This window comes from Nicotiana sylvestris, chromosome 10 (genome assembly GCF_000393655.2).
Source record: "Nicotiana sylvestris chromosome 10, ASM39365v2, whole genome shotgun sequence".
NCBI classification, from domain to species: Eukaryota; Viridiplantae; Streptophyta; class Magnoliopsida; order Solanales; family Solanaceae; genus Nicotiana; species Nicotiana sylvestris.
Window position 1 is genome coordinate 141,153,704 of NC_091066.1, and position 27,719 is coordinate 141,181,422.

Genomic DNA, 27,719 nt, shown 5'->3' on the forward strand with positions numbered 1-27,719 from the left:
TTTGGATTGGGTGTTGTTGCAAATAATTGGGAATCTGGTTTGGAGTTTATATCTAAATTTTGAGGGGTTTTGGTGAAGATTAGAGTTGGTTTTGGCTGAATTTCATATTGAAACTCGAAGAAGAAGAAGAAGAAGAAGAAGAAGAAGAAGAAGAAGAAATGACAAACATTATATTGCAGAAATTGTAGAAAAAATATATTCTGTTGTTTATTTATTTTTGAGCTTTGTGCTTTTGTGTTAAAAGTATTGATGGGAGCTTGTTATTCCACTTCGTCTGTTTTGGAGCTAACTTGTGCAGAGGAAAATATGTTTTTAAGTTATATATATTGATATACCTTTAAATTCAAAAAAGTATGGTTGTATTGTATTTAAATAGGCGTGAATTTGTAGAATATGTTGAATGTGAGGAATGAGTCAAATAAGATTCACAATGGCTTGTTTTCGGGGACACAGAATTGAGGAATTGAAATTAGGTTGTGCTTCATCTATTGATCAAGTTGCTATAGTCAAAACCCAGGCACATGACCATTTATTTAGTTGCTTGAGGATTGTAAAGTAAAGTGAGGCACATGACCAATTTTCTAGTTGCTTGTGGATTTGTAAAGTTACGTGAGTTGAGTGCGGATGCACAAAATGTCTTCTTGACTTTGCAAAACTGAGCATGAGGTGCGGATGCACAATTTACTACCATAAAATTGTATTCTTTTATTCATTTAACTATGGCGTATATCAGTATGGATTTTCACAATATTTACAAAATTTCTACATTTATTCTACAATAAAACTACATATCATTTGAAAAATTAATATGAAAATATAGAATTTCAATGTTTCTACAAATTATCTACAAAATTTCTACAAACTTGTTCATAACAGAATTTATCTTTATTTTCATGCATGTTCGTTTGGAATACTAAAGTTACTTGATATGCCAACATCTCCCATTGTAGAAGAATACAACTTATCTACAATTTTTTACAGCTTTCACACATTATTTTTACTAGTTAAATACAACTACAATAACATAAACTTACATACAAATTTTATACAAAATTTATACAATATGTCTTTTGCATATTTTGTTTCTGATTTATACATAGTAAAAATAAATTTCATACAACTAATTATATATTATACAACTTATCTACAATTTTCGTACATTATTTTTACTAAGTTATATACAACTACAATATAATACCACTTAAATATAATTTTTATACAATGTTGTTCAACTTTCATACAATAGGTAAATGAATAAAAGAAAAATAAATAAACAATAGTCTACAATTTTTCTACAATTTCTGCAATATAATGTATGTCATGTCTTCTTCTTCGAGTTTCAATCTGAAATTCAGCCAAAACCAAGTCTAATCTTCACCAAAACCCCTCAAAATTAAGATATAAACTCCAAACCATATTCCCACTTGTTTTCAACAACACCCAATTCAAACAAATAATGATTTTTGAAAACCCAAATTCGAATTCAAAGCTTCAAAACTTTTTAATGGCTATCAATGGTGGAATCGCTGCTCTCTTTTCCTTTCTTCTTATATTACTGAAATTTGGGATTGAGAGATAGAGAGAGACGTAGAGAGAATTCTCAATTCTTTGCAACAACATCCAATCCAAACCAATAAATGTCTTTTGAAAACCCAAATTCGAATTCAAAGCTTCAAAGCGTTTTAATGGTTGTCAATGGTGGAGGGGTTACAGATTTTCGCTGGTTTTAGAAGAGGAAATCGTGGGTGATTGAAGAGGAAATCGTGGGGTGTGGTTTGATACGTGAGTGAGATGGTTGTAAAATATCTGGAAGAATATTTAATTCCCTAATATCATCGCCCCTAAATAAGGAAGCCTACAGCTACAATGATTCCTTATTTAATGAATTGTCTATATTTTGTGGAAATACTATTAGCATGATGGGTAATATGCAAACTATGAACATATTTGGTAATATAGTTTCCTATATGGTATAGGAACAAAAATTTCCCAAAAGTAAATAGTTTAGGCTTGGGTATTAAAGGATAAATAGTTTGGGCTTAATGGGTATAAAGTGAGATTTTACCCGGATTAATTAGCTCTCTAGAACGGAGTAAGATCCAATCAAAATATACACCTGCTTATTTGTTCCTTTTTGAATATATAAAAATACAGTAAATTATTATAGTAGAAATTATAACCAACTAAAAAAATCATAGCCAGTTAAAATAATGACAGGTCTTTATCAAATAAGCCATTTGAATTGAGATATTTCAGATATTATTTCAGTTTGGGACCACGAATTCAGAGAGGGAGAGAGAAACTTCGAATCTGCGTAAAGTTGGAAGTATTATAGAAAATAGGTCCGTAGCCGACGGAAAGTGCAATCCCTTTACCAAAGTATTTTTTCTTTTTCCCCTGATTTTGCCCATTACTTTTTCATCTTAATAATCAAGTCATTATTTTATTGTCATTATTGCTATAAAGCTTCCATTAGTTACCTCAATTGCCATCTACCCTGCAATTTTACAATGGACACACTTATCCAGATGGGATCTAGAATTATACTAGGTCTTTATATATGAATAGTAGTATATATTAATCAAATATGTGTCCATTAAATAAATAAACTTTACAATCATTTGAAACTTTATCGATACTACTTTTTAAATAATTTTTAACAACTTTCTTGATTGACACATTTTTTTGTTTGTTTAAACTATGCATTGCCAAAAAGTTTTGCGAAAATTGTTTTGCAAAACTAAATTCAAGGTCAAATTGGGATTATAAATTATTATGGCAACATTCTTTATTAAAAGTGAGGTGCCTGATCGCTAATTCAGATTACTTTAGGGGTACTTTTCGTAATCCTTTTAAAAAGAGTAAAGATTATGTTATTGAAAAGAAAGTGTTTGAACAGCAGAGAACCGAAAAAGCAATAACTATCCACTATATATATATCTGATCAACCAAATCATTTTCGTTCTCTTTTTTCCTCATGCTTTTCAGGTGAGAGATCTAGCGACCGGAAAAGAAAATGTCGACTGTTACTATAGAGCCTCTCGTCGGTAATAGTCTCCGGCGAAGCCCAAAACTTTATTTAAATCCAAAAATAACCCCTCATTTTTCTCTAAATTACTCTCGGAAGCCGCTCTCCGCTAACGTAACTTTGAGATTCCGGCGTCGCCGGTCGACGTTCGCTCTCCGAGCTAGCTCCACTGACGCCGCTGTCATTGAGACATCGGAGAAGTCCGACGTCGTTTTAACAGAGACTTTTTTGGTGAAACGACCGGAAAGGGTAAAATACCTGTATTAGATATATATTTTCGTGTGTATATCTATTATTAAGTTAGAGATTCGCCGATTTGTTTATCGCGTGCTCTACTTTTTGCTTGGCTCTAGTTTTTGTGCTTGTAAATTCATTGGATCAATGGAAATGAGACGTTACTTTTGTAGGAATTAAGGAGTGTTTGGAGCTAACTGAATTGAGTTTTCGCGGTTTGCCGCCAATTCTTTTTTCCTCTATGTTAAGTTAACAATTAAAAAAAAAACTCTTTGTTAAGTTAACGGAGTAGTTCAACTTATTCAGAACATAATTTTTTGAATTATTATCAAGTGTAAAAATTGTATAACACTCTGCATAACTGGGCGGTGTATTCTTCCGTCATTGCTTCCTGAATTTTATCCTATCTTTGGACAAGTGGAGAAGCAACTATTCACATTTATGTTCGCTCAAGAGGAAGAAAAAGAGGGAGAATATGAAGAAGATAAATTATCAAGCTTACGAAAATGAGAGAGAATAGTTGGATCTTTGAAATTTTGGCCTTCATACTTAGATTTTCAGTTTATGTGACCCTATTTACTTCTTGGTTTGTTCTAGAATGACCTCTTTTAAAATTGGAAGCAATTTAACTTAAACTTCCAGTTTTTATAACTACATAAATATTGTGGTATGTTTAAAACCACAAGTTCCATAGGTACTCATTTCTTTCTTAAATCCCATGACTAGTCAAATAGGTCAACATAAATTGAAACCACAGGGAGTAATATATTTGACTCTCCTCGTTTTTCTTTGTTAAATATTTGTGCTTTATGTAAGTGTCATTTGTTTTTCCCAATACTGAAGTAGAGAAAGATTAAGAGCTGCTGAGGTGTTGATTGGCTTATTGCAGGCTGAAGGAAAGATAGCAATCAGATTAGATAAGGGGAAAGACGAAGAGAATTGGCACCTCTCTGTGGGATGTAGCGTGCCAGGGAAATGGATTCTTCATTGGGGGGTCAATTATGCTGGTGATGCTGGCAGGTTAGTCTGGTTTGATAATGGAAGTACTGCTTTTCTTTTGTGCTTTGGAGGAAGAAACAACTGAGGTGGAATTTGTTTACAATATCTTTTATAGGAAGGATTTAAGTTTAATGTCACGTTTTTGTCTTTAGCTGTGGCGGAGCCAGAATTTCATATAAGGGGATTAAAAAATGTCTCGTGGGAATTAAACCTGTGATCTAAACCAATTTTTGAATCACTTTGCCACTTTGCTAGAATTTTTCCTCCTATCAAGGAGATTCAATTGAACCCCATTTCTCCAAGCTAGCTCTGCCAATGGTCTTTCAGATGGGGATGATCTAGACTTTTAGTTCTGATTTGGAGATTTATACCTCATGAACTTGTGCTTCAATAGTTGTTGAATACCTAAAGACGCTGGACATGTTGTTTCTAAATTTTGCATTTTTTATCCAGCAGTGAATGGGATCAACCTCCTCCAGAGATGCGGCCCTCAGGTTCGATCACAATAAAGGTCTCTACTACTCTTTCTCTTGCTAGTTTGCCTCGTTCTTGTTCTGTTAATATTTCTTCTCTGAATGTGGATGTAATCACTTTAGTATTCAATTTCTGTGAAGGTGTCCGTCTATCTTTTTCCTACATTTCCTTTCTCATATTTTTTCTTTAAATGTGAATTTCATTGCCATTACAGGATTACGCAATTGAAACTCCTTTGAAAGGGTCATCAACAATTTTGGAAGGAGAAAAGTTTCAGGAAGTGAAGATTGACATAAGTTCTAAGTGGTCTATTGCAGCCATAAATTTTGTGTTGAAGGTGGACTTCTACTCTTAGATGGTTCGGCTTTCTTCTTTTAAGTATTATGCTGCTTACGACACATTTAACAAAAACCATCTTCATGTATACTACGCCTCTGATAGCTTTGGTCGTTCACTTTTTTGGTTGTGATGGTGCTTTTTTGCCGGTTTATTTTGATGATGCAGGATGAGGAAACTGGAGTTTGGTATCAGCACAGAGGGCGGGACTTCAAGATTCCTCTTATTGACTACCTTGAAGATGATGCTAATATTGTTGGAGTTAAAAAGGGATCGGGCATATGGCCAGGTTGTTAGGATACTTTTTGTCGGGAAATGTATACATATGTTCATTCTTCTTTTGCCTACTCTTACATGCAATCTGTATCACCTCTCTTCATGTTATCCTGGCTGACTTCCTCCGTAGGAAAAACTACTCAAATATGTCAAAACCTATCTTTTCTAACAATGAAAATTATTTACCTAGGCTAAACAAGGATTGTATCTGTTTATGATATATGATGCATTACTGTTATAAATTTCTATTTTTCCTCAATTTAGTATTACAATAGGTTTTTTTGATAAGTTCATGGTATAAAATTAATTATCAATCAATTATTGTGCTTAGCTGCAATAAGCAATTATTGTGCTTAGCTGAAATATCAGAAAGGACGGAAAGATCCTTTATATCTATGTCTTGTTTGAGTGATTGTGTCTTTCCAAATTTAAGTTGTAAAAGTTCGGTAGCTCTTTATGTATTGCAGGACCGCTAGGGCAGCTGTCGAACATCCTCCTTAAGCCAGAAGCTGCTCCCTCAAAAGGGGAAGCAAGCAGCAATGATGGGTCTAGTTTGAAAAACAAGCGCCTTGAAGGGTTCTATGAAGAGCAGACCATAGTAAAAGAAACTTTTGTTGACAACACTGTTAGTGTCATTGTTAAGCACTGTCCAGACACTGCCAAGAATATTTTGTATATAGATACCGACTTACCGGGAAATGTAGTTCTTCACTGGGGAGTCTGCAAAGATGATGCTAAAACATGGGAACTTCCTACAACGCCATATCCAGCGGAAACAGTAGTGTTCAAGAATAAGGCACTGAGGACTTTGCTGCAGGTACTTTTTTTTGGATTAATGAACTTTTCGTGTCTACCTTAGTTGTGTGGTTAAATTGAAACTAGCAATAGTACAAGCCTCTAATGTTATCTCAAAATGCTGTTCTTTTGACCTCTAATGTTATCCAATCAAAATGCTGTTTAATCTGTTTCTTACGAACATGTCATTGGATTCTACAACCAGCCTTCCCTGACCTGGTATTGTAGATTAGTGACCATGGTAATCTCCAATCTTGGATTTTTCAAAGTCCTTTAAGTCTGGAATCTTCATTTATACTCCCCTCCATCCAAGTCAGTAGTCTTTAGTTTGGCTCGGTGTGATTATTTTAGAAAAGAGTTGAACATGTGTATTGTTAAGTATTTGGTAGGGGAACATATGGGCCTAATGTGATGACTTCTGTAGTTCCAGAGTAAACTTGTGTTTTAAAGTAAAAAACTTGGTCCCACATAGCGTTAACTGTATTAAAGCATTTTTAGAGGAAAAGTGGACACAATTTGGAACAGTCGAAAAAAGGGGAGTGGGCTACAGGGAGTACTAATTTTTTTTGGATCTACCACTTTTAATATTTGAGAAGCCTTGGAAAATAGAAATCGTTGGCCTCTCTCTACACGTTCTGCTTGATAGTGGCTCAATAGTTCTGGACATGTGCAATGTGTAAGGTTGTTCATTTGTAGTAACTAGCATGTGCACATCCAGATAACTACCTTTCTCTTCTTCTTTAATGATTGAAAGGATGTTATAACCTTTTCTATTTAAGATTTTAATATGCTGGTCCAATTTTACCTTGGTTGTGTGGTTCAATTGAGTCTAGCAAGGTTACGAGCATTTTAATATTAATATTTTAGCCAATGAAAGTGCCGTGTGAATCGTTTCAAAGGAGTTGGTCTAGGCTATTGATGTAGTTTTGTAAGCACTATCATAATGCTGGTATATTAAAAAAGTAATTATGAGAACAAAATATGAAATTGCCATGTGAATCTGTTCCTGACCTGTAAGTCATTGGATTTCTAACATGCTATTTGGATTAATGGCTAGCATAACATCCAATCAAAGATTTGGCGAAGTTCTTAATGCCTGGAATCTTACTTTATACTTCCTTCATCCGAAATTAGTCGTCTTAGTTTGACTCAGTGATTCAACCCTAAGTTGCTCGGACACGGGTGCCGGTGTCCGACACGGATGCGGATCTAGAGGTTGAATCCTTCAAGATGTAAATTCTAAGATTCGGGGATATGGATCCTAGTACGGATACGGGTGCGGGGATCCGGCTAAATATAATTTAAAAAAATATAAAAATATCTCTAAATTATGAGAAATTTTGTGGAATACTTACGTATAACTTGTAAAGTGTGGATTTCTTTTTTATTCTCAAGTTGTAGATAAGTAAAGAATTGATTTCCTAGATAAGGTATGCTATTTGTTCTGATTCCGGGAATCAAATTATATTCCATCTCGAATTTTTTCATCCATCATGGTCAAAGAAACCAAAATTGTATGACCAGATCCGGTACGGTTTCCATACCCACACTCTTACTAGTGTCGTGTCGACACGGGTGCGGCACCTAGACTGTCGTGTTGGAGCAACTTAGATTCAACCTGTTAATTAAAGGAATTATTTAGTATTTGGTGGGGAATATGTTGGCGCACTATGTTGACTTTTGTGGTCTTAGAGTTAGTATAGAGTTGACATTGTTTTGTAAATTGTAAAATAGGTTCCTACATGACCTTTAGAGCATGTAAACTGTACAAGAACATCTCTCTTAAAAGGAAGTTGGCACAATTTTGGGACAGTCTTAAAAGATAAGTTTATTTATTCTTCTTCCCCTTTCCAGTTTGGTCACTTTTCTATTAATTTGACCTGCTATATACTGCTTAGCATTTTAGTTGCCAGGAGACATGGCATCTTTGCCTTCGCTACACTACTTAGTTGCCCAATAGTTCCGGACATGAAATGGGGCTTGCTGGGACAAAGGTAGGTTGCTTAAAATGTTCAAGTTTGTACAAGGATGTATACATCAAAGCAACTAACCTTTCTCTTCTTCTTTAATGATTGAAGGGACATCTGACCTTTTTCGTCCAAGATTTTAATCTGTTTGCTCATTTTTATTAGAGGGAAAATTCAATTATTTGGTTAATTAGAACAGGGTTTTTTTAGGGGAGCAGAAGAATCGGCTAGACTGTCATAAGTTGAATGTCTAATCTTTAAATAGAGACGATGTCTGATGTTTGTGTACTGTGATTAAAGAAGAAACTATAAGGAAGTTAGCGGTTTGCAAACGTGAACAATATGCTGAACTACTGATTTTTGAGGACTTCCAAACATGGCTTCATGGAAAGATTAGGCTAACCAGGGCAAGTAAGCTCACTTCTGTCGTCAAGCACTTATAAGTTGCAATCTTTTCCCCTTCAACAACTGCAGTATTTTAGATTCGACCTGAATCTCCAACATCATGGAAGGGTCCTATATGGTGTGTCTAGCATTCTTCACAAATACTAGTTTATCTCTCGGTACGGATTTATGCAGAGTGCTACTGTTACTTAGGATCGATCCATATTCAGAAACAAAATTGCCATGCAATAGTTGTGGCTCTCTTTTTCTCTATTATCATCTGGTTCACTTTTCTTTGAAAAATGTCTCACTGACCAGAAAGAACTAGTAACCTTTTGTTTCTAAGACCAGCTAGCCTTTGCTTATTGATGATATATGCCCTCGTGACAGAGAAAAGAGGGAGGCGATGGTTCTTCTGGCCTGTTTACTTTGGATGGAGGACTTTCCGGATTTGTTTTTGTGGTGAAGCTGGATGAAAATACATGGTTGAATTGCAAGGGAAACGACTTTTATATACCTTTATCAAGTGGCAAATATCAGTCTAGCACAATACATTCGGAGGAGAGAAAACAAGATGAAGAGTCAAATTCTTCAGAGATACTCAACCGTGCTCCTGAGGAGAAACAAGCAGGCTCTATGTTTACTGATGAAATAATAAAGGAGATAAGAAATTTGGTGACTGGCATTTCCTCTGAAAAGAGTCGGAAGACAAAAAGCAAGGAAACACAAGAAAACATTCTTCAAGAAATTGAGAAGCTTGCCGCGGAGGCTTATAGTATATTCAGAAGTTCAACCCCAACAGTCCCAACAATTTCAGAAAATGTTGTTTCTGAAGCTGAGGTTTCACAACCTGATGTCAAAGTATCTTCAGGGACTGGTTCAGGATTTGAAATTTTGTGCCAAGGGTTTAATTGGGAATCTCATAAATCTGGAAGATGGTACAGGGAGCTGCATGAAAAAGCTGCAGAGTTATCTTCACTTGGATTCAGTGTCATCTGGTTACCTCCACCAACTGACTCGGTGTCACCGGAAGGCTACATGCCTAGGGATTTATATAACTTAAATTCCAGGTATTATAATAAAAATTCTCTTCACTTCCATTTTGGTCAAATATTAAAGCATAAGTCATGTATATCCCTTCTGGGTTTATGAGATGAAGTTCTAAGTATCTCATACAAGTTCTACTATTTTTTTTCCATTATAATTTAAAGTAGGAGATGCCCAAATATTAGGAATGGCAGTCTCATGTTATGGTTTTTATGGATGAGAATTCAATTCTCTTGGCTATTAGCCTCTTTATTTGAAGTTAAACTAGGGATATGCCAACAATTAAGAAGGGGTACATTGCTCTTACTACGTCATTCCTCTTTCCAGCAGAAGATCGGACATATCTCTCATTTTCTACTCGTTTGTTATGATTAAACATGCAAAATGTACATCTGTTCTGTTATTTTGATTTACTGGTTCTGCTTTCTGTCTTTCTCTGGTTCGATAGGCTATTCCTTAGTACAGAATTAGCATCTTATTTTTATCCTTTTTTTTTCGAACAATGATTAGATAGTTCCTACCAGGTCAAAGAGACTTTAATGAAGCATACTTATTGCTCTCTCGGTTTGTTCTTTTTTATCTTGACTTGTTTGGGGTATCTCAATTGTTGTGTTGTTTTTCTGTATCTTTGTCAGATATGGTAGTTTTGATGAATTGAAAGTTACTGTAAAGAAATTCCATGAAGTGGGCATCAAGGTTCTCGGTGATGTTGTCTTAAATCATAGATGTGCAAGTGAACGTAATCAAAATGGTATATGGAATATTTTTGGTGGTCGTTTAAATTGGGATGATCGTGCAGTTGTTGCTGATGATCCACATTTCCAGGTGTGTGCTTTTTCTTTAGATTTTGCCTTGCTGTTGTGCTAGCAAAGAAAACTTTTGCGGTGATGCTTGTCCTTCACCAGAAGACTATAAATAATCACAAATTCAGAGAGGGTGCAAAGTAGCAAACTGAAATGTTTGAGAATGAGCTTGTCCACCACTTAATGAATAGTATACCCATTCCTTATTTTGTTATTTGAAATAAATTGCAATGAAATATTAATTCAGAGAACACGATAAAATATTTGATATGTCAAAACAAGTAAGGTATCTCGAAGTGCTGTTGAAGTTGGAAAAAATGGAAGGTCTAAATGTTTCTATATATGGGTTTTGCTAACGATTGTTCCTAGTCATGATATATATCGGTTTTGCTATAGATGGTGGGTGTGAGGAGGTACACTTCGCTATACTCGGTGGATTTTCATTCGTGCTTTCAAGTTGACTAGGTTACTCTTTAGAATATCTGTTAATCGCCAAAGCAATGTTCTCAACTCCTCTACTATGGTTTAGCCAAGAATAGTTTAGACATTGTGGCTATCAGGACATTATTGCTTCCCTTTCCCTAATGATATACTGATGTGTTTTTACATGATCTGCTGAATCAAATGTCTGAACTACCTTTTATTTCTACAGGGAAGGGGTAACAAAAGTAGTGGAGATAACTTCCATGCTGCTCCTAACATTGATCATTCCCAGGAATTTGTGAGAAAGGATATCAAGGAATGGTTACACTGGCTGAGGTTTAATTCTCATAGCTTTTGACCTTATCAATGTTCTTCTTTCCCCTCCTTTTTTCTGTTTTATTTTCATCTGAACATCTTTGTACTTGTTATGCCTGGGCTTTTAGTGACCTAGTATCTTTAGCAATAATTATACATTGGCAATGTCTAAGTACATTTGATGTCTGTCAATCAGGATTAAAATTTGTTGGTACTAAATTCAAAATACAAAGCACTTAACTAAAAGAAAGAGATTCTGTACCGTCTCTATGTTATGCACATTAGGCAAAGTAGTCAACGTGATATAAATATCTGGTGGTTCAGACAGGAATTTTGGTTTTTGGAAGATTAACGCATTCTGTGGCAAGAATAGGAAAGAGTTGGTAGATGGAAATTGAGTAATGCTTAAAGAGAAGACCTGAAGTATACAGCTATCATTCTTGAAGATATCAGATGTCAATTTTTCTCAAGAATTTCACCACGATCTCAAAGAAAACAATTGGTAATTGAAGGCAGTTAAAATGAAATTGTGGTTGGCCAAAGGACTAGATTACTTACTCCACACTAATGCTTTGATTCAAAATGTGAAAAGTAAATGAGGTGCAACCAATATCCTTTACGACGTTCAGAAACAAATACTTTAATTGATAGTTGAAGAGTCAACAGCTGCTTCCTTTGCTTCTCTATCCATTTTTTTAAACAGTAAAACAGTATCAGTAGCTCTTACTTTTCTTTTCTTTTTTGATAAGGTAAAAGTTTATTATAAAGGTACCAAGATGGTACAAAAAGATACAAAAAACATACAAAACAACATCATCCACCTTCTATCCTATCCCTCCTAGCATGCCCAGGAATTACATATACTGATCCAGATTTCCTAAGGGGCTACATTTACACCAATAATACGGATTATGAAGCATCAGTAGCTCTTACTTTATTCACTTGCATATAGCAGCAGGATTAGCATCTCATCCCACAAGATGTTGTCATTTTATCCCGTCCGCTCCTTTGGTAATAGATATCTATGTCTCTTTTATTGCAACCGCTCATGAAGAAGACTGAATTACCAAGTGGAGTTGCCCAACTGTTAAACTGTGTAAGAAGGTGGTATTTCTCCATCTGTTTCACGGGTATTTCTGCCTCACTGTATGAAAATGCTGTTTTCTTGCATAGGATACAATCTAATAGTCTCCATTATAATTTCTTCCTAAGTTGCTTGTACTCTTCACTTTCAGTGCCACACCCGTGTCGATATGACGTGGGTGTGGGCGTCGGTTTGGGGTCCATGCCGGATCAGGTGAACCGATTTTGGGTACTTTGACCAAAATCGACGGAGAAATTCGGGACAGAGACAATGATTTTTGAAATCAAAACAAAAGCTATGGTGAAATTGAAGAAAATGGAATATCTTGTACATAGAATTTTCTGTTAGTCCTCTTTTATCTCCTTCTCGGATTCTCCTCTTGACCAATATTTTCTCCTTCTCAGATATCTTGTAAGTTTTCCACACAGTGTCTCATAATTTAGACATATTTTCATAACTCTATTTTTAGATATTTGAATTATTTTTAGCTGAATCCTCGCATATGTATCCCTACCTAGATCCGTATCCTTGAATCTTAAAATATAAATCATGAAGGATCCGACCTCTAGATCTGTATATGTTTTGGACATTCGCAGCCGAGTCCGAGCAACTTAGCTTTCTTCCAATGTCTTACTCAAGAATGTTCCAACTTCAAAGGTCATCTTGTAACAAATTTTCGCTGGTTTGCCAGGGAGGAAATTGGTTATGATGGATGGAGGCTTGATTTTGTTCGTGGGTTCTGGGGTGGTTATGTGAAGGATTACTTGGACGCAACTGAGCCTTACTTTGCTGTGGGCGAGTATTGGGATTCACTTAGTTATACTTACGGAGAGATGGATCACAATCAAGATGCGCATCGACAGAGAATTGTTGACTGGATTAATGCTACTAATGGAACTGCAGGAGCATTTGATGTGACAACAAAAGGAATTCTTCATTCTGTAAGTGTCTCAAACTTTGCTCCGGGCACAGTGGATACAAGTACTTGGCCAGCAGTAGTTATTAAAATAAATAAATAAATAAATAAAGAGAAGTGGTTAGAAATCACTTTTTTCTGGTGTTAACAGCATTTTCTTTCAACTTCTATGTAATTAGGCAATTGAGAGATGCGAATACTGGCGATTATCGGATCAGAAGGGAAAACCTCCTGGCGTTGTTGGGTGGTGGCCATCGCGTGCTGTTACCTTTATAGAGAATCATGATACAGGTTCCACACAGGTAAATATGCTTTTAGTTTTCTATTCTTACTGGTGTATTTTGTAGAGGACTAAAGAGGCTCCTCTATTAAACAATTGAAAAAAAAAGATGCTCCTCTTTTGATCCTAAAACAATGATAACAGGGACTTTATGAGGAGGCAGTTAGTTCATCATATCCACTTGCCTGAAGCAATTTTGTGCCTTTCTTGATCATTCAGTCAAGTTAATACATTTTTCCTGCATTTTGTCATTGGATCCCTAGACAAGAGGGGTTGCTCTGATGGTAAGCAACCTCCACTTCCAACCAAGAGGTTGTGAGTTCGAGTCACCCCAAGAGCAAGGTGGGGAGTTCTTGGAGGGAAGGATGTCGAGGGTCTATTTGGAAACAACCTCTCTACCCCAGGGTAGGGGTAAGGTATGCGTGCACACTACCCTCCCCAGACCCCACTAGTGGGATTATACTGGGTTGTTGTTGTTGTTGTTTGTCATTGGATCCCTCAAGTTTGGGAGCTAAATGTACTCTCGAGCCCTGGGAACTGTTACAAATGCTATTTAGAGTTAGTTATGTCATGATGAAATGTAACCCCTGTAGAATCTCTAGGGGCACTAGTGCATAGCTGTGATCACCTATAAGAAGAATATTTCTCCTTGGAATCAGTGAAGAAATTCCAGCCTAGTTGTCAACTTTGATTTCTTTTGGTTTCTTGCTCTCGATGTTCCATTATTCGCTTGTATTACCTCCTTATTCAACAAAAATTCTAAGAAAACCCTTAAATTAAGCTTTAAATGTCTTTAGTAGTTCTTTTTTGCTACCAGAGCACCTCTCTTAGGTTCCATTTGTACTCATCAATAAAGTCCATGCGTTTGAGCTCAACATTTTTTGCCTGTATGAATAGATGGGATAATAGTAAATCTATAATTGTAATGATTTGAAATGGATTTTATGTCATTTAGCTATCAGTCCAAACTTTCTATTGATGTTCTTCAAATCCTTCTTTGCGTTTTCACAAGTTCCTAGAGTTTGTTTGCTGCAAATCTTGAAATTTTTACGAGCTTGTGCAATAAATAATCCAAATGGAACCCTTATCGTTATTATTTGGTGTTATTTTTTATTCTTTTGGGTAACATAACCTTATTTTAGTACCATATTCTTCTTTCTCATTTGAAGCTCCAATCCAATCTGTAGCGCTTCTCTCATGATCTCCTCAATGGGCTCGTAATTTATTGTTTCAATAGCTGGTTGAATAATACGGAGTAAGCATAAGATCTGACTTGCTTTTCATCGTTAACTTTTTGTTTTTGGGCCTTTGCCTTGAAGGGTCATTGGAGATTTCCTGGTGGGAAGGAGATGCAAGGTTATGCCTATATCCTGACTCACCCTGGAACCCCGTCAGTCTTCTTTGATCACATTTTCTCTGGTTATCGATCTGAAATAGGAACTCTTATGTCACTCAGAAGGCGGAATAAGATCAACTGTCGGAGTATGGTAAGTCTCAAAAACCATGTTGACTGATGCAGGTTCTTTTGACCTCTGAGGTTAAATTTCAGCCTAATCTGAAAAGTTATGGTTGATCGATTTTGAATGAATAGGAAGGAGAGAAGAGAATAACAAACATTCTATATTTCTTCAGTTAACATATGGCCTCTCCATTTCCTTATTTTTCTGTTCTGACAAATCAACATGAAGCCAACTCTTTTTTAGAATTGCCTAGTGATGATACAGTGAAAAGGACCTCTAGAAAGAACTAACAAATAAATATTACATGCTTGCAATACATGAACCTTGGCTGTTCAATCTTGGGAAGTATCAGGTGATAAGATCATTGTAAGGTGAAGCATTATATTTCTAGAAAAAAGTATGTCGGCATGGTATTTTGTATGAATTCAACACATATATTCAAATTGTCAACAACAGTGGAACTGGTATTTGCTAGTCAGCTGCAATAATTTCCGTTTCTAACCCTGGTATAGTTATGAAGGTGGGGATTAGGTTTTTTTTATGCTGAGGTGTTTTATAGTTAGTAATTCAAATCCTTAAAATACTCCGAAACAAGCTTTGTTATTTTAAAATTCTGTTCTTATGGGCCTTATCAAGATATCTTTTCGTAATGTGGATGCAAAATCAATCCTATTCCCAACATGCTAAGCCTTCTGTCTGAATCAGGTGAAAATAACAAAGGCCGAAAGGGATGTTTATGCAGCAGTTATTGATGATAAGCTGACCGTTAAAATAGGACCAGGCCACTATGAGCCTCCGAGTGGGGATCAGAGATGGTCGTTGGCTGCTGAGGGTAACAATTACAAGGTTTGGGAATCTTCATAAGAAGAATCACTCTCTTACGCTGTATCAAAGGACTAGAAACTATTCGGACATGTTTGAGGTTAATGTTGCTCCAATTTATCTGCCAAAGGAGTGGAGATGGGAGGAGCTCATGTCATCAAAATGTTGTACTGCAGCGGTTTATTAGTTTTGCTGCATCTTAAGCCTGATATGGGTAGTAATCTAAGAAGTTGGAGTAAAAAATAGTTCTAAAAATACGAAGAGCAAGAGTTGTAATTAATATTATTAGATCTCGTGAAATCACGGACACTGTATACAGTCTGGTAAAAAATGTATATGATAGATACCATTACATTGTATTGCCTTCTTAGAAGATAGAGGCATTGTAGATGTAAGGAATTCTGTACAACTAGTAGCCATATTGGCATCAGGACAACATTATTTGTGTATAAATATTGGAATATGCCTATTGATATATTGTATTTCTTTTGCTGAATCAAGCATGCGTTGCACAGAATAGTAGTTTTCTTTTCAATTTCAACCGAGTTTAATTTTATATACATTAACAGCAAATTACCCACACTTGAATACATACATCCATTTCAGATGTCATCATTAAGTTTTGTTTTTCCTTCTTGAGTCGAAATAACCACGAAGAGTAAGAGTTATTTATGTGAAAATAATGGTCTCTTCTTGAGTATCTTTAGATGATCATAAATTGGCAGTCGTACTGATTTTGAATGAGAAAAGGGATGTTGGGACTAATTAATTGTTAAATTGGCATTTAAAGTCAGTATTATATTCACCATGGCGATGAAGAAAAAAAGAAGGGCAGTTTGGTACATAAAGTATTTTGCATTCACGCAAGGTCCGAGAAAGAACAACACCCTAAGAGGTGTGATGTAACCCGGCTATAACTTTACCATTATGGTGATGAAGAAGAATTTAGAAAAAAGACTTTAATATATATAGTTTACTTCCTTTCTTTTTTTGGCAACCGAGAAATGTCGTCTTTCGAATGAGAAATATATTAGTTCCATCTCCTCAATTAGGGAAGTTCAGAAAAAATGTTTAGAAAAGAACCGGGAAAGTTATCCCCAAGTACAAAATTGTTTTTTGCAATCAAGAAATCAAAAACCAAAAAGCTCATTCCGGCCATGTGTTTTGGGTATTCCGCATTCTGCTAGCATCTTTTTTAAGTATGGGATAATATCCACTTTGAACCCGCTCCCCTAACCAGTTTTGACCCGTCCAACTAATTTCTCTGTTAGGATATATACTCCCTCAGTTCCAATTTATGTGAACTACGGAATATTTTTTTTTGTCCGTTCCAAAAAGAATGACTCATTTCTAAATTTGGTAACAATTTAGCTTAAACTTACAATTCTACCATTAATGAGAAGCTTTTATAATCACACAATACTCTGGACCCCTTTTTGACATGTTTAGGACCACAAATTCCAAAAGTCTTCATGTTTTCTTAAACTCCGTGCCAGTCAAACAGGTTCACATAAATTAGAACGGAGGGAGTAATTAATAATCCGACCAATCTCTCTCACAAATCCTTTATTCGGTAGTCAATATTGATGGAGGCTCGCCTCTGGTATTTAATGTGATAAGAATGTGCCACCAAAACTTAAAAGTAAATTCTACAAAACGGTGGTCACACCGTCTATGCTGTATGGGATCGAGTGTTGGTCAATCAAGAACTTCCACATCCAAAAAATGAAGGTAGCAAAAATTAGGATCTTAAAATAGATGTGCGGGTATACCTGGTTGGATAAAATTAGGAATGAAGTTATTCGAGAAAAGCTGGGCGTAGCACCTGTGGAAGACAAGATGCGGGAAACGAGATTTAGATGGTTCGGCATGTAAAGAGGAGAGACACTGATGTCCTAATGAGGAGGTGTGAGAGGTTGACCTTGGAGGATCCAAGGAGAGGTAGGGGTATGCCGAAAAATTATTGAGGTGAGGTGATTAGACAAGAGATGACGATGTTTCAGCTTACCGAGAATATGATCCTTGATAGGAAGGTGTGGAAGTCGAGATTTCGCGTAGAAGGTTAGGTGGCCGACTGTTTTTTATTTACCTTGTTCATACCAGTGGCATTAGTGTGCTACATAGTGTTAGTCGTCTTTTCTTATTCTTATATTTCTGTTATCACTTGTTGTTTCGTTCACTTCGATTTTCTGATTGGCTTGCTGGTGTTATTACTTGTTACTCATTTCTTCTTATTTTTCCTGAGCCGAAGGTCTATCAGAAATAACATCTCTATCTTTTTTAAAGTAGGGGTAAAGCCTACATATACACTACCCTTCTCAGACCCTACTTATGAGATTACACTGGGTATGTTGTTGTAATATTAATGAAGAGAGTATATAACATTTGTAAAGCTTGTCTAAGAATATTTATTTAATGTAATTTGAAATTTCTTTTATTGTTCTGTTAAAAAAATTGGCAAGCATTATAGAGCTAGACTTTCGTTTGAATTGTGGCTTCTTGATCATATTTAACAGGCACAAGTAGACATATATAGCCGATACGGCTACACCAACAGCCATTAATTTGAACTATAAATATAGTTAGGGATTTTATCCTAGACTAGATCCGCTTTTTATGTTTCCTTGTTTCAACATCCCTTGACTTGTGTTTTCCACACAAAAAATAGAAAAAGAAAACATTCAAAAGTTAGTTAGGAAAACTATAACTGTCAACCTCAAATTAGTATTTGGTCATCCGTTGTTCCCGCTAAAAATATGTCCCTATCTTTTCCTATGTTAGTGGTATATATGTGTTTACTATTATTGTATTCCCAAGCTTTGGGAACTCATCTGCATTACAAATATCAACTACTACCAAAACTTGGGATTCCCCAAGCTGCAGGTGGTAGCAGAAATTAACTAACAAAAAAGTTATTCTGCTACCATAATAAAAACAAAAGAAATATTAAAAAAAACAATGGCCTCATTTAGTTGTAATTCAGTTATTTTTCTCTACTCCCTTTTATGTATTGCTTCTTTAATCCCAAACTTGCATGCCAATATTGCTGAATTTGACCCTTATTTGGAAAAGAAAGCTGAAGAAGCCCTCAAATCCTCTCTTGCTGCTTATAATGAAAATCCTGAGGAACTCACTGATACTTTCAACAAAGAAGTTGGAGAGTAAGTATTTTTTTTTGTTTGAACAAATGGTTTCTTTGTCTAAGGGTCTCTTGGTTTGTGGGTTGACCAAAAGCTTTTTATGCACGGGTCCGTGGAAGGACCGGGGAAGGCGATCATTACCCTTATCGTTAGCAAATCGTCTAGTATCTTTCCTTATGAAGCTCCAATAAAGTATAACTGAGGTAATTTTAACCCATAATGAAACGTACATGGGTGAATTTAGACCTTTTCCCCTCGAGTATTTTGACATATGGAATCCACTTAGACCACGTTGGAGTTCCAATAAAAGCAAGGGCAAATATGAGATGATTTGCTAACGACAAAGGTATGAATAGCCCCAGGCTGGAAGTATAATGGAGGGTAAAATTAAGATATTTTGCATAATAGAGTGGTAAAATTTGGACATCTTCCCTTTTTTTAATTGACATTAGTTATTGTCAAACATTGCAGAACAATTTTTAATGGCACAAGGAGGCATCTGAAGGAAGAAGATAAAGATGATAAGGATGACAATGATGGTTGCAAGGCATACAATCCAATTGACAAATGTTGGAGGTGTGACAAAAACTGGGCTAATAACAGGAAGGCATTAGCAGATTGTGCTAGGGGATTTGGCCATGGCACAACTGGTGGTAAAGACGGTAAGTTCTACGTTGTCACCGATCCCTCGGATGATAACGTGGAAGAGCCAAAGCCAGGAACCCTTCGCCACGCTGTCATCCAAGAAGAGCCGTTGTGGATTATCTTCGAGAAGTCGATGATAATCAAGTTGCAGCAAGAACTGATGATCAACAATGATAAGACAATTGATGGCAGGGGAGTTTCTGTTCATGTTGCATATGGAGCAGGACTAACCATACAATTTGTGCACAATGTGATTGTCCACAACATTAGAGTTCATCACATCCTTTCTACCTCAGGTGGTATGATCAGAGATTCTATTGACCATATTGGTCTTAGGACAGTGAGTGATGGTGATGCTATTTCCATCTTTGGTGCCAACCGTATCTGGATCGATCATTGTACTTTAACTAAGGGTGCTGATGGCCTCATTGATGCAATCATGGCTTCCACTGCTATCACCATTTCTAACTGCAAATTCAATCATCATAACGACGTAAGTTTTTCTCCTCTCCTATTCTTAGCAGGCACATTTCAACTGTGTTCAATAAGTCAGATTCTTAGATAAGATGTCTAAATGAAAAAAAATTGACAAGTTTAGGGGGTTGTCGTCTGTCGATTTGTATTTGGCCTAATGACAACAAATGATGATTCAGGTGATGCTTTTGGGAGCAAATGATGCCTTTCCTCAAGATAAAATCATGCAAGTTACAGTTGCATTCAATCGGTTCGGAAAGGGATGTATTCAGAGGATGCCAAGGTGCAGATGGGGATTCTTCCATGTTGTCAACAATGACTATGCAAAATGGGAAATGTATGCAATTGGTGGCACTGCTAATCCCACCATTATTAGCCAGGGTAACCGCTTCAAGGCTTCCAACAATCCAAACACTAAAGAGGTATGCATAACATTCTAATCACTTTTTTTTTATAACAATAGTGGTGTCTGTCGGTGATTTCACCGAGTATCTGCTACCTCCAATCAGTACATATACCAGATAGTACCTGCTTACCAAGGCTTAAGCATATGCGAATAAATCAAACTAACATTTCTTGTCCAATCACATATTGATATGTCCTCTTAGATTGTCCAATCACATATGTGACCAGGAAGTCACGGTTCGAGCCGTGGAAATAACCTCTTGCAGAAATGCAGAGTAAGGCTGCATACAATAGACCCTTGTGATTCGGCCTTTCCCGGACCCCGCGCATAGCGGGAGCTTAGTGCATCGGGTTGCCCTGCCTTTAGAATGTAGCATAAGGCTAACATAAACAGTTTTTCAGTTTAAACAGTAGAGAGTTATCATTCCCTTTTGTGGCATATTGCATGTGAAATTGCTAACATAAAGTATGCTAAATGAAGGTGACAAACCGGAATGGCGCCCCAGAATCTCTGTGGAGAAACTGGCAATGGAGATCTGAGGGGGATTTGTTCTTGAACGGAGCCTACTTTAGGGAGTCCGGACCAGATATCAAGCATACTCCATTCACAGAACACACCAGCATCAAGTTTGAGCCTGCTAAATTTGTCGGCAGACTCACTCGCAAAGCTGGTGTAATCAAGTGCAAGATTGGAAAAGCATGCTAGCCAATGTTCTATATTTATGTACATAATACTAATATATAAACCATATGTACATTTCACTTTTTTGGGGTTGACATGGAGCCGAAGATTTTTTTGGGGTTCTTTTACAGTAAGAGAAGAAAGAAATGGCTGAGACATCTATCTGTTGTCTCGTTGTTTTCTCAGTTTTTTTCTACGGGTTTTTCTTTTTTGCTTTTTCCTGGCTGGTTTGCTCTATAGGGAAAAACAGTTAGGAGAGGGAGAAAAGGAAAAAAAGTGGGTTCTGGTGAGAGATCAAGTTTATTTTTTGTAACAGAAAGTTTTGATTTATGATTTCTAATAAATGTAAATTTCCCTGTTTGAATTTCAATATAGGCTACATGTGTCCCCAAGAGTGAAATTTATTGTATCAACCCCTATTCTTTTACGTAGTAATAAAGGCATAATGCTGATATATTTGTACTTTGTTTAAGAAAATATGGATTTCAAGAACAGATATATGCAGCACAACCTATCAAATACGACTCGTACGTGTTCTCATGCAAAAATCAACCATGTTATTTGTCACAGCTTTATATGCAAATTTTACATATCCTTAGAGCGAATTGATCCAATGTTTTCAATCGAACAAACATTTAAAACGGAGAACTATCAGAAAAGAAACAGAATATTGGATTAATTGATATATGTGAACAAAGTCAGACATAAGGAATTTCCTTACAAAGAACTATCTTCTTTTGGAGTTGTTTTTATGAAGACATGTCCGAGCATTGTGCCCTTTCCCTAAGCACACACTGCAGCTATAAGTTCTCTTTGCCCGAGTAGCAGAACTATTGATTGTAGCAACAACTTTAGTCTCATTCTTCTTTTGGTTGCATGTCCTTCTATTATGGCCAGTTCTTCGACACTTGCTGCAATGATGGTTAATCTTGACCATCTTCTTCGGTACAATTAAGCTTGACTTTAAGCAGGTTCTTCTGTTATGACCCTTTGCTCCACATAATCGACATCTATAACGTCTATCTGTATTGTCTCGAATTTCTGGACAGTAGTTGCTCCTATGCCCTTCCTGTCCACAATTTTTACAGTAAAATTTCACCCCTGCAATTAGATAAATCAGCTATTAACTTCTTCTTGAGAGAAACATGCTCTCATTAAACAATTCTCAAACAAAAAAGCATATCGAATTCAGTATAAACAGAAGACCTTAATGAGAGCACCACTTGATATTCAGGAAAATGTACCAAGACATTGGCTTTTCTGATAAGTGAAAAGGATAATAATGTGAGTGATCCATATCAAATCCAGAACCCCCCCCCCCTCCCCAAAACCCCCTACAGAAAATGCCAATAAGATGTAGTGCTTGAATATCAAGAGCTATATGCAATATTTATGCCGCAAAAGCCAAATGGTGAACTCAACTTTTTGCGACAGGTAAATGAAGGGAAACAAGAATAAAATCTTTCCATGTTTAAGTGTTTAATGGTTTACAGTAATCATTTTCTGTAGTGTAATAGTTCAAGACCATTAACAGAACATTAAGGGGTCGTTTTTGACATCTTCAGTACAACTATGATATAATCAAAGAAGAAAGCAAAACTACCATTATTTTAAGTGTGACATGAGCAAAAACTTTATAGACCTTTCATGGATATACTTCTCTTGCGACGGTTATCTGGATCACGGAAGTAATCTTTCATGGAATCGGAGGCACGTTTTCTAGCAGCAGGCGTCCCCTTTGCTTTCTGCATAACAAGTATTATGTCGAATTAAAACTTTAAGGTTTGGCTGAAGCAATGTTGAGAAAATACTCTCCCCATTCTACCTCATCTATTCCAATCATTATCTGCAATTTATGTTAGTTTTACATCATGATTGATAACTTTAAATGACTTTTTAACATGTTGCATACTTCTCTCGTAGGAAAAATCAGACCGACATGCTCCGTGCAGTAACTTATAATGAGTTAGCAGAACTTGCATAGCTAGAGGTCAATCATTTAGATATGAAGTTGATAAGTCAAACCTTAATAGCAGCTACTCTTTGTGCATGAAGCGTGGGATCGCCATGGATAATCTTCATTCTCTTACTAAATAGTCCAGTCTTTGCATTTAAGCTCTGCAATCATCCAACTAAACAAAAAAGATTATATTCAAGAATTGACGAATCCGTCTGAAGTTTAAGAATTTGCATAGGGATCCAAAGAATCATCCAAATGAAAGGTTCACTACATTGTCCATGCAATAATAATGGTGAAATAGAAACGTCAAAATAAGGAAACCAAGTGCCAATAGTTTGATTGAAGAAAAATTATGCTAGTGGAGAGGACAACTAGGGTACTAAAAGAAAAATGAATACTAACTTTTAATGATCTGCTGATCTTCAAATTGACTTCTGTATTTGGAGATTGGTAGACACGCTTAGTTTTCCTCTTCGCATCAAGCTTTATGTCTAAGTTGTCCACTTCATCGTCTTCCTTTACTTTTAAAGGGGAACTGAAAAAGATCATGTAGGCTTCTTATAAGGCAACGTTACCTAAATTCCCCAAGAAATATTGCTTGTAATATAAATAGGAAGAAAGAAAGGTTACAACACAAGATGCCTGATGCAGAATATAAAACATGGTTAAGTAACTACATAAAACATAATGCCATACTTAAGCCAAATGTTCTCCACCTCAAACTGAAGAAGACTCACCCCTGAGTCGTTAGTGCTTTCTTCACCATAATAAGGAGAAAGATCAGAAAGATTGAAAGTTTCTGCTCACTCGACCCATAGGAATAGGGAGGAAGTCTCACAGATGGCAAGGTAAACATGTTGGTATATATCGAGTAGCACAATGATGAACTTGATTATAGAGCAAACTTATGTGCTCGATGTAATAATATTAAAGTGAGGACACATGACTTTCGCAAAATGGAATCTGATTGAAACATGAAGCAGGAAATATTTACCTTGACCGAGCTTTCTCCCAAGGCCTTTCGTCGATAGACTCTTCCCAAATGACACAATCTCCACTGCACTGATGACAAGTCATCATACCCTGCCGTACATGAAAACTTCTATTAAGAACATAGCTCTTGTATAGATGAGCATCGCATCGATATTCCAGCAGACATATCAAGTGTATGTTTAGGTAAGTTTAGAGCTCACTCCCACCTGTCCCAAATAGTAGTCGCTTACGCAAATGGAATATATCTCAAAATATTTGACGTTTTAGAAAAACAAGAAATCATTTATTACTTTCTTTTTTTGCGAACCTACCCTTACTGTTCGTCTGTTCCAATTAGTGGAGTGTTAATCAAGTGAGATGTTTAATTTAAACAAATAGAGCACATTTTTACGATTAAGGCTATTAAATGTCTTTCTTAAGGGGTGTACAACAAAGTTGCTCGAACTGTTCACCGTTGATGCCGCACCTGTGTCGATACGATGTGGGTATGGTAGTAGGTGTGGGATCTGTATCGAATTTGGTCAACAATTTTGGGTACTTTGACCAAAATCAATAAAGGAATTCGGGACAAATACAATGATTTTTGAAATCAAAACAAAAGTTAGGGTGAAATTGAAGAAAATGGAATATCTTGTATATAGAAACTTCTATGTCGGTCATTTTCCTTTTCTCTTCTTCTCGGATACTACTCTTGATCCTTATTTGTTTTTTTTTTCGGAATACCTTGTATGATTTCCACATAATGTCTCATAATGGAGACATATTTTTATAGCTCTATTTTTAGATATTTGAATTATTTTTAGCCGCACCCGTATCTTAAGATTTAGATCATGAAAGATCCGACCTCTAGATCCACACCCGTATCGGATACCCACACCCGAGTCCGAGCAACTTAGGTGTACAATAACCTTTAAAGACAGATAATATGAACCGGAGGTATGGCACACATAAGCCAGAAAAGAAGTTACCTTTCCATTACACAATGAACAATCTAAACTGGATCTCTCTATTCCACATTCAATACAAGGAGTGTAGCCCCTTCCCCTGCAGCTCGGGCACGGCAATTCTCTTATATATTGGCCGTTTGGGCCAAACCATGATCTTGGACTCGACGCACTAGAAACAACCTTCCTGGAAAATGAATAAAAGCAGGTCATAGGAATGCAGATGGAAGATCAATAGTTAACTTACTCAATAGATAATTACGAGTAAATACGTGAAAAGGGGTTCCTTATCATGAGGAAGGGGTATAGAATTTATGCTTCAATTATCAAAATAACCAGCCTATGCAGATTTCAATGACTATAGCAGCAACAAAACATAATCCATGAACTAATGCAAGCAATTAAATAGAAACAGAAGAAAAAGAAGAAGCTAAAACCTTGGCTGCAAATCAGCAGCAAGTCCAAAGAGCTCCTCTGAAGGGTCATACATAACCTGTTAATAGAACAAGTGAAATGTAAGCCCTCTTAAGTCTTATCATACAATATTTCAAGAAACAAAAGGCTAATTTCACCTATAGTCATTTAACTTTATCTACTTATAAAAGTTAAAGTCACAAATGTCGCATTGAACTTTATTCACTATAACAGTTAAACTTTTCACACGGTAATAATAATGTCACAATTATATTTTGATGGTGCATTTACTTGGAAGGGTAGCCTTGGAGCAACGGTAAAGTTTTCTCCGCGTGATCTGTATATCACGAGTTCGAGCTATGAAAGCAGCCACTAGTGCTTGCATTAGAATAGACTGTCTATATTATACTTTTTGCGGTACGGTCCTTCCGCAAGATCTACTTAATCGCGGGATGCCTTGTGCATCATACCCATTATCCACTATATCAATTAAGCCACTAAATTTTACCCATTATGACGATATGCCACTATTGTACTTCACCACTAAGTAAAGTTAATACATTTTACCACCATAGTTTAGTTACTATACTTTCATAGTCGGTGAAGCTCAAGCTCAGTTGCTTAAATGTGACAAAAAATAATTATGTGACTTTAGTGTTATAATCTTTAACGTGACCAAAAATAATTTTGCGACTTTAATGGTATATTGGATAAGAAACAGCACATTTCATCTCATTTCTCTGCCATAAGTTAGTATATGTCTATGTAAAAACAGAAGAGACTAAAAAAATAATAGTACCTGATTTTGTTTGATGGGTTTGACAGAATCATCATCAGTAAAAGAAGAGAAGATTGGAAAATAAAGGAAGTTAAGTTTTGTCTTAGAAGGAGGCAAAATCCAGTAGTGCAAGTTCTTGTTACAGTATCTCCATTGAGGCAACATTACCCGAAATGATGAACATAATGCTGCTGACATTCTTGCTATAGTTCATGGAAAGTAATGATAGATTACCTTGAATTGAAACAGCAGAGAGATTTAGTTTGGAGATGTTTTTGATCTTATAAAGAGTTATGTGGATGCAAAGTAGACAGCAAGATTTCATTGTTTTATCCTCTGCTTTTGGTCTTAAATGTTTTGGATAATGGGCTCCATACTTTCCCATCTACGGCTCATATTTCTGCACCCCTTGCATGGGAATCCTACGGTTCCCATAATATACAATGAGGAAGAGTTTATTGGAATGATCCTTATATTTGGGGTAGGTTCAAAATGGTCCCTTATATATATAATTTTGAACAATTTTGCTCCTTTAAATTTGTGAAAAATGTGCACATTTGATCCGTAAAATATTAAGCAAACTTTGGTTGAGAAAGGAAAAATTAATTTAACGAGAAATACTAGGGAAGTCTCGTCGAAGCCGATAAACTACACTACTAATTGTGCACTGAACACCATAAACATAGTAGATGGTAACGGAAACTGCATCTCAAGAAGTTGCACTATAATGACTCCACCGGTTATTTTGTGTATTTGCGCCCTGTTTACCTTTTTGATACTTTACATATATGTAATTTTGGCTTTATGACTTACAAGATTGATTGGTTTCGTTCCGGGAAGGTTTTGGGTTGAATTGGACACTTTCACTCTTGGCTTAGAAGCTTAAGTTGATTATGTAGACCAATGTTTAACTTTTATGGAAACGGCCCCAGAACTATGTTTTGAAGGCTCCAATAGGTTCGTATCGTGATTTTGGACTTGGACGTATGCCCGAAATCGGATTCGGAGATACATAGGTTGATTTGTGTCGTTTTGCCGAAAATTGGCAATTTGAGGTTTAGAAGTTTGACCATAGGTTGAATTTTGGCTATCGGATTCGGAATTTGATTTTGTGACTTGGAATAGGTCCGTTATGCTATTTAGAACTTGTCTGCAAAATTTGGTATTATTTGGAGTTGATTTGATATGATTCGGACGCTTAGTTGCAATTCTACAAGTTCTTGAACTTTACTTTGAAATTCATGTGTTTTGGTGTCTGATTCGTAGTTTTAGATGTTAAATTCGTATTTTGATCGCGCGAGCGAGTTCGTATGATATTTTTATACTTGTGTTGATATTTTGTTTGGAGCCTTGATGGCTCGAATGAGTTTCAGACGTGGTTTGGAAGGATTGGACTGAAAACTGAATTTGTTGGTGTGTTGGTGCTCTATGTCGCAATTCTGAAGTAGGTAGGGAATGGCAGATGTCGCAAATGCGACATTTCCCTTTGTAAATTGGGAAGTCAGTACATACTTGGGTTGGGTCGCGATCGCGACCACCAGTCACTTTTGCGAAGGAAGTTAGTTCGCAATTGCGAAGCCTTTGCCGCAATTGCAAATTTTGTGGAGGCTGTCAGGGTTCGAAATTGCGATCCATGTTCTG

At 36.3% G+C, this 27,719-nt stretch overlaps 3 protein-coding genes across 7 annotated transcripts; 2 read left to right on the top strand and 1 right to left on the bottom strand.

Moving 5' to 3' along the window:
• The first annotated feature begins 2,928 nt into the window (after window positions 1-2,928).
• Window positions 2,929-16,139, top strand: LOC104211051 (alpha-amylase 3, chloroplastic). 2 transcript variants are annotated; one of them, XM_009760046.2, is made up of 13 exons: window positions 2,929-3,277; window positions 4,152-4,282; window positions 4,715-4,772; window positions 4,950-5,072; window positions 5,240-5,360; window positions 5,815-6,164; window positions 8,884-9,563; window positions 10,176-10,365; window positions 10,996-11,102; window positions 12,857-13,106; window positions 13,261-13,383; window positions 14,681-14,848; window positions 15,527-16,139. In XM_009760046.2, exons 1-13 carry the CDS (start codon window positions 3,017-3,019, stop codon window positions 15,683-15,685), a joined length of 2,721 nt encoding a protein of 906 aa, XP_009758348.1. In that variant the 5' UTR covers window positions 2,929-3,016; the 3' UTR covers window positions 15,686-16,139. The 2 variants fall into 2 exon arrangements, with proteins under 2 accessions (XP_009758348.1, XP_009758349.1); XM_009760047.2 differs by having other exon boundaries at window positions 4,718-4,772.
• Window positions 16,140-18,463: 2,324 nt separating this feature from the next.
• On the top strand, window positions 18,464-21,359 carry LOC104211053 (pectate lyase-like). The gene is made up of 4 exons (XM_009760048.2): window positions 18,464-18,804; window positions 19,255-19,921; window positions 20,082-20,324; window positions 20,789-21,359. Exons 1-4 carry the CDS (start codon window positions 18,602-18,604, stop codon window positions 21,011-21,013), a joined length of 1,338 nt encoding a protein of 445 aa, XP_009758350.1. The 5' UTR covers window positions 18,464-18,601; the 3' UTR covers window positions 21,014-21,359.
• Window positions 21,360-21,638: 279 nt separating this feature from the next.
• On the bottom strand, window positions 21,639-26,401 carry LOC104211054 (uncharacterized). Of its 4 annotated transcripts, XM_070160258.1 has the most exons (9): window positions 26,100-26,382; window positions 25,324-25,379; window positions 24,911-25,073; window positions 23,944-24,032; window positions 23,352-23,484; window positions 23,015-23,107; window positions 22,632-22,734; window positions 22,196-22,249; window positions 22,003-22,090 (listed from the first exon to the last, which is right to left on the bottom strand). In XM_070160258.1, exons 1-8 carry the CDS (start codon window positions 26,274-26,276, stop codon window positions 22,197-22,199), a joined length of 867 nt encoding a protein of 288 aa, XP_070016359.1. In that variant the 5' UTR covers window positions 26,277-26,382; the 3' UTR covers window positions 22,003-22,090; window position 22,196. The 4 variants fall into 4 exon arrangements, with proteins under 4 accessions (XP_009758351.1, XP_070016358.1, XP_070016359.1 ...); XM_009760049.2 differs by lacking the exon at window positions 22,196-22,249 and having other exon boundaries at window positions 21,639-22,090; window positions 26,100-26,401; XM_070160257.1 differs by having other exon boundaries at window positions 21,992-22,249.
• Window positions 26,402-27,719: the final 1,318 nt, after the last annotated feature.

Coding starts and splice junctions, on each gene's coding strand:
- LOC104211051 (XM_009760046.2), top strand. CDS start 3,017: ATGTCGACTGTTACTATAGAGCCTCTCGTCGGTAATAGTCTCCGGCGA. Junction 9,564..10,175: donor TTATATAACTTAAATTCCAG/GTATTATAATAA, acceptor TATCTTTGTCAG/ATATGGTAGTTTTGATGAAT. Junction 13,107..13,260: donor CAAAAGGAATTCTTCATTCT/GTAAGTGTCTCA, acceptor CTATGTAATTAG/GCAATTGAGAGATGCGAATA.
- LOC104211053 (XM_009760048.2), top strand. CDS start 18,602: ATGGCCTCATTTAGTTGTAATTCAGTTATTTTTCTCTACTCCCTTTTA. Junction 19,922..20,081: donor AATTCAATCATCATAACGAC/GTAAGTTTTTCT, acceptor ATGATGATTCAG/GTGATGCTTTTGGGAGCAAA. Junction 20,325..20,788: donor ACAATCCAAACACTAAAGAG/GTATGCATAACA, acceptor TGCTAAATGAAG/GTGACAAACCGGAATGGCGC.
- LOC104211054 (XM_009760049.2), bottom strand. CDS start 26,276: ATGTCAGCAGCATTATGTTCATCATTTCGGGTAATGTTGCCTCAATGG. Junction 23,485..23,943: donor TGGGAGAAAGCTCGGTCAAG/GTAAATATTTCC, acceptor GATCTTTTTCAG/TTCCCCTTTAAAAGTAAAGG. Junction 22,091..22,631: donor GAGAAGTATATCCATGAAAG/GTCTATAAAGTT, acceptor ATCTAATTGCAG/GGGTGAAATTTTACTGTAAA.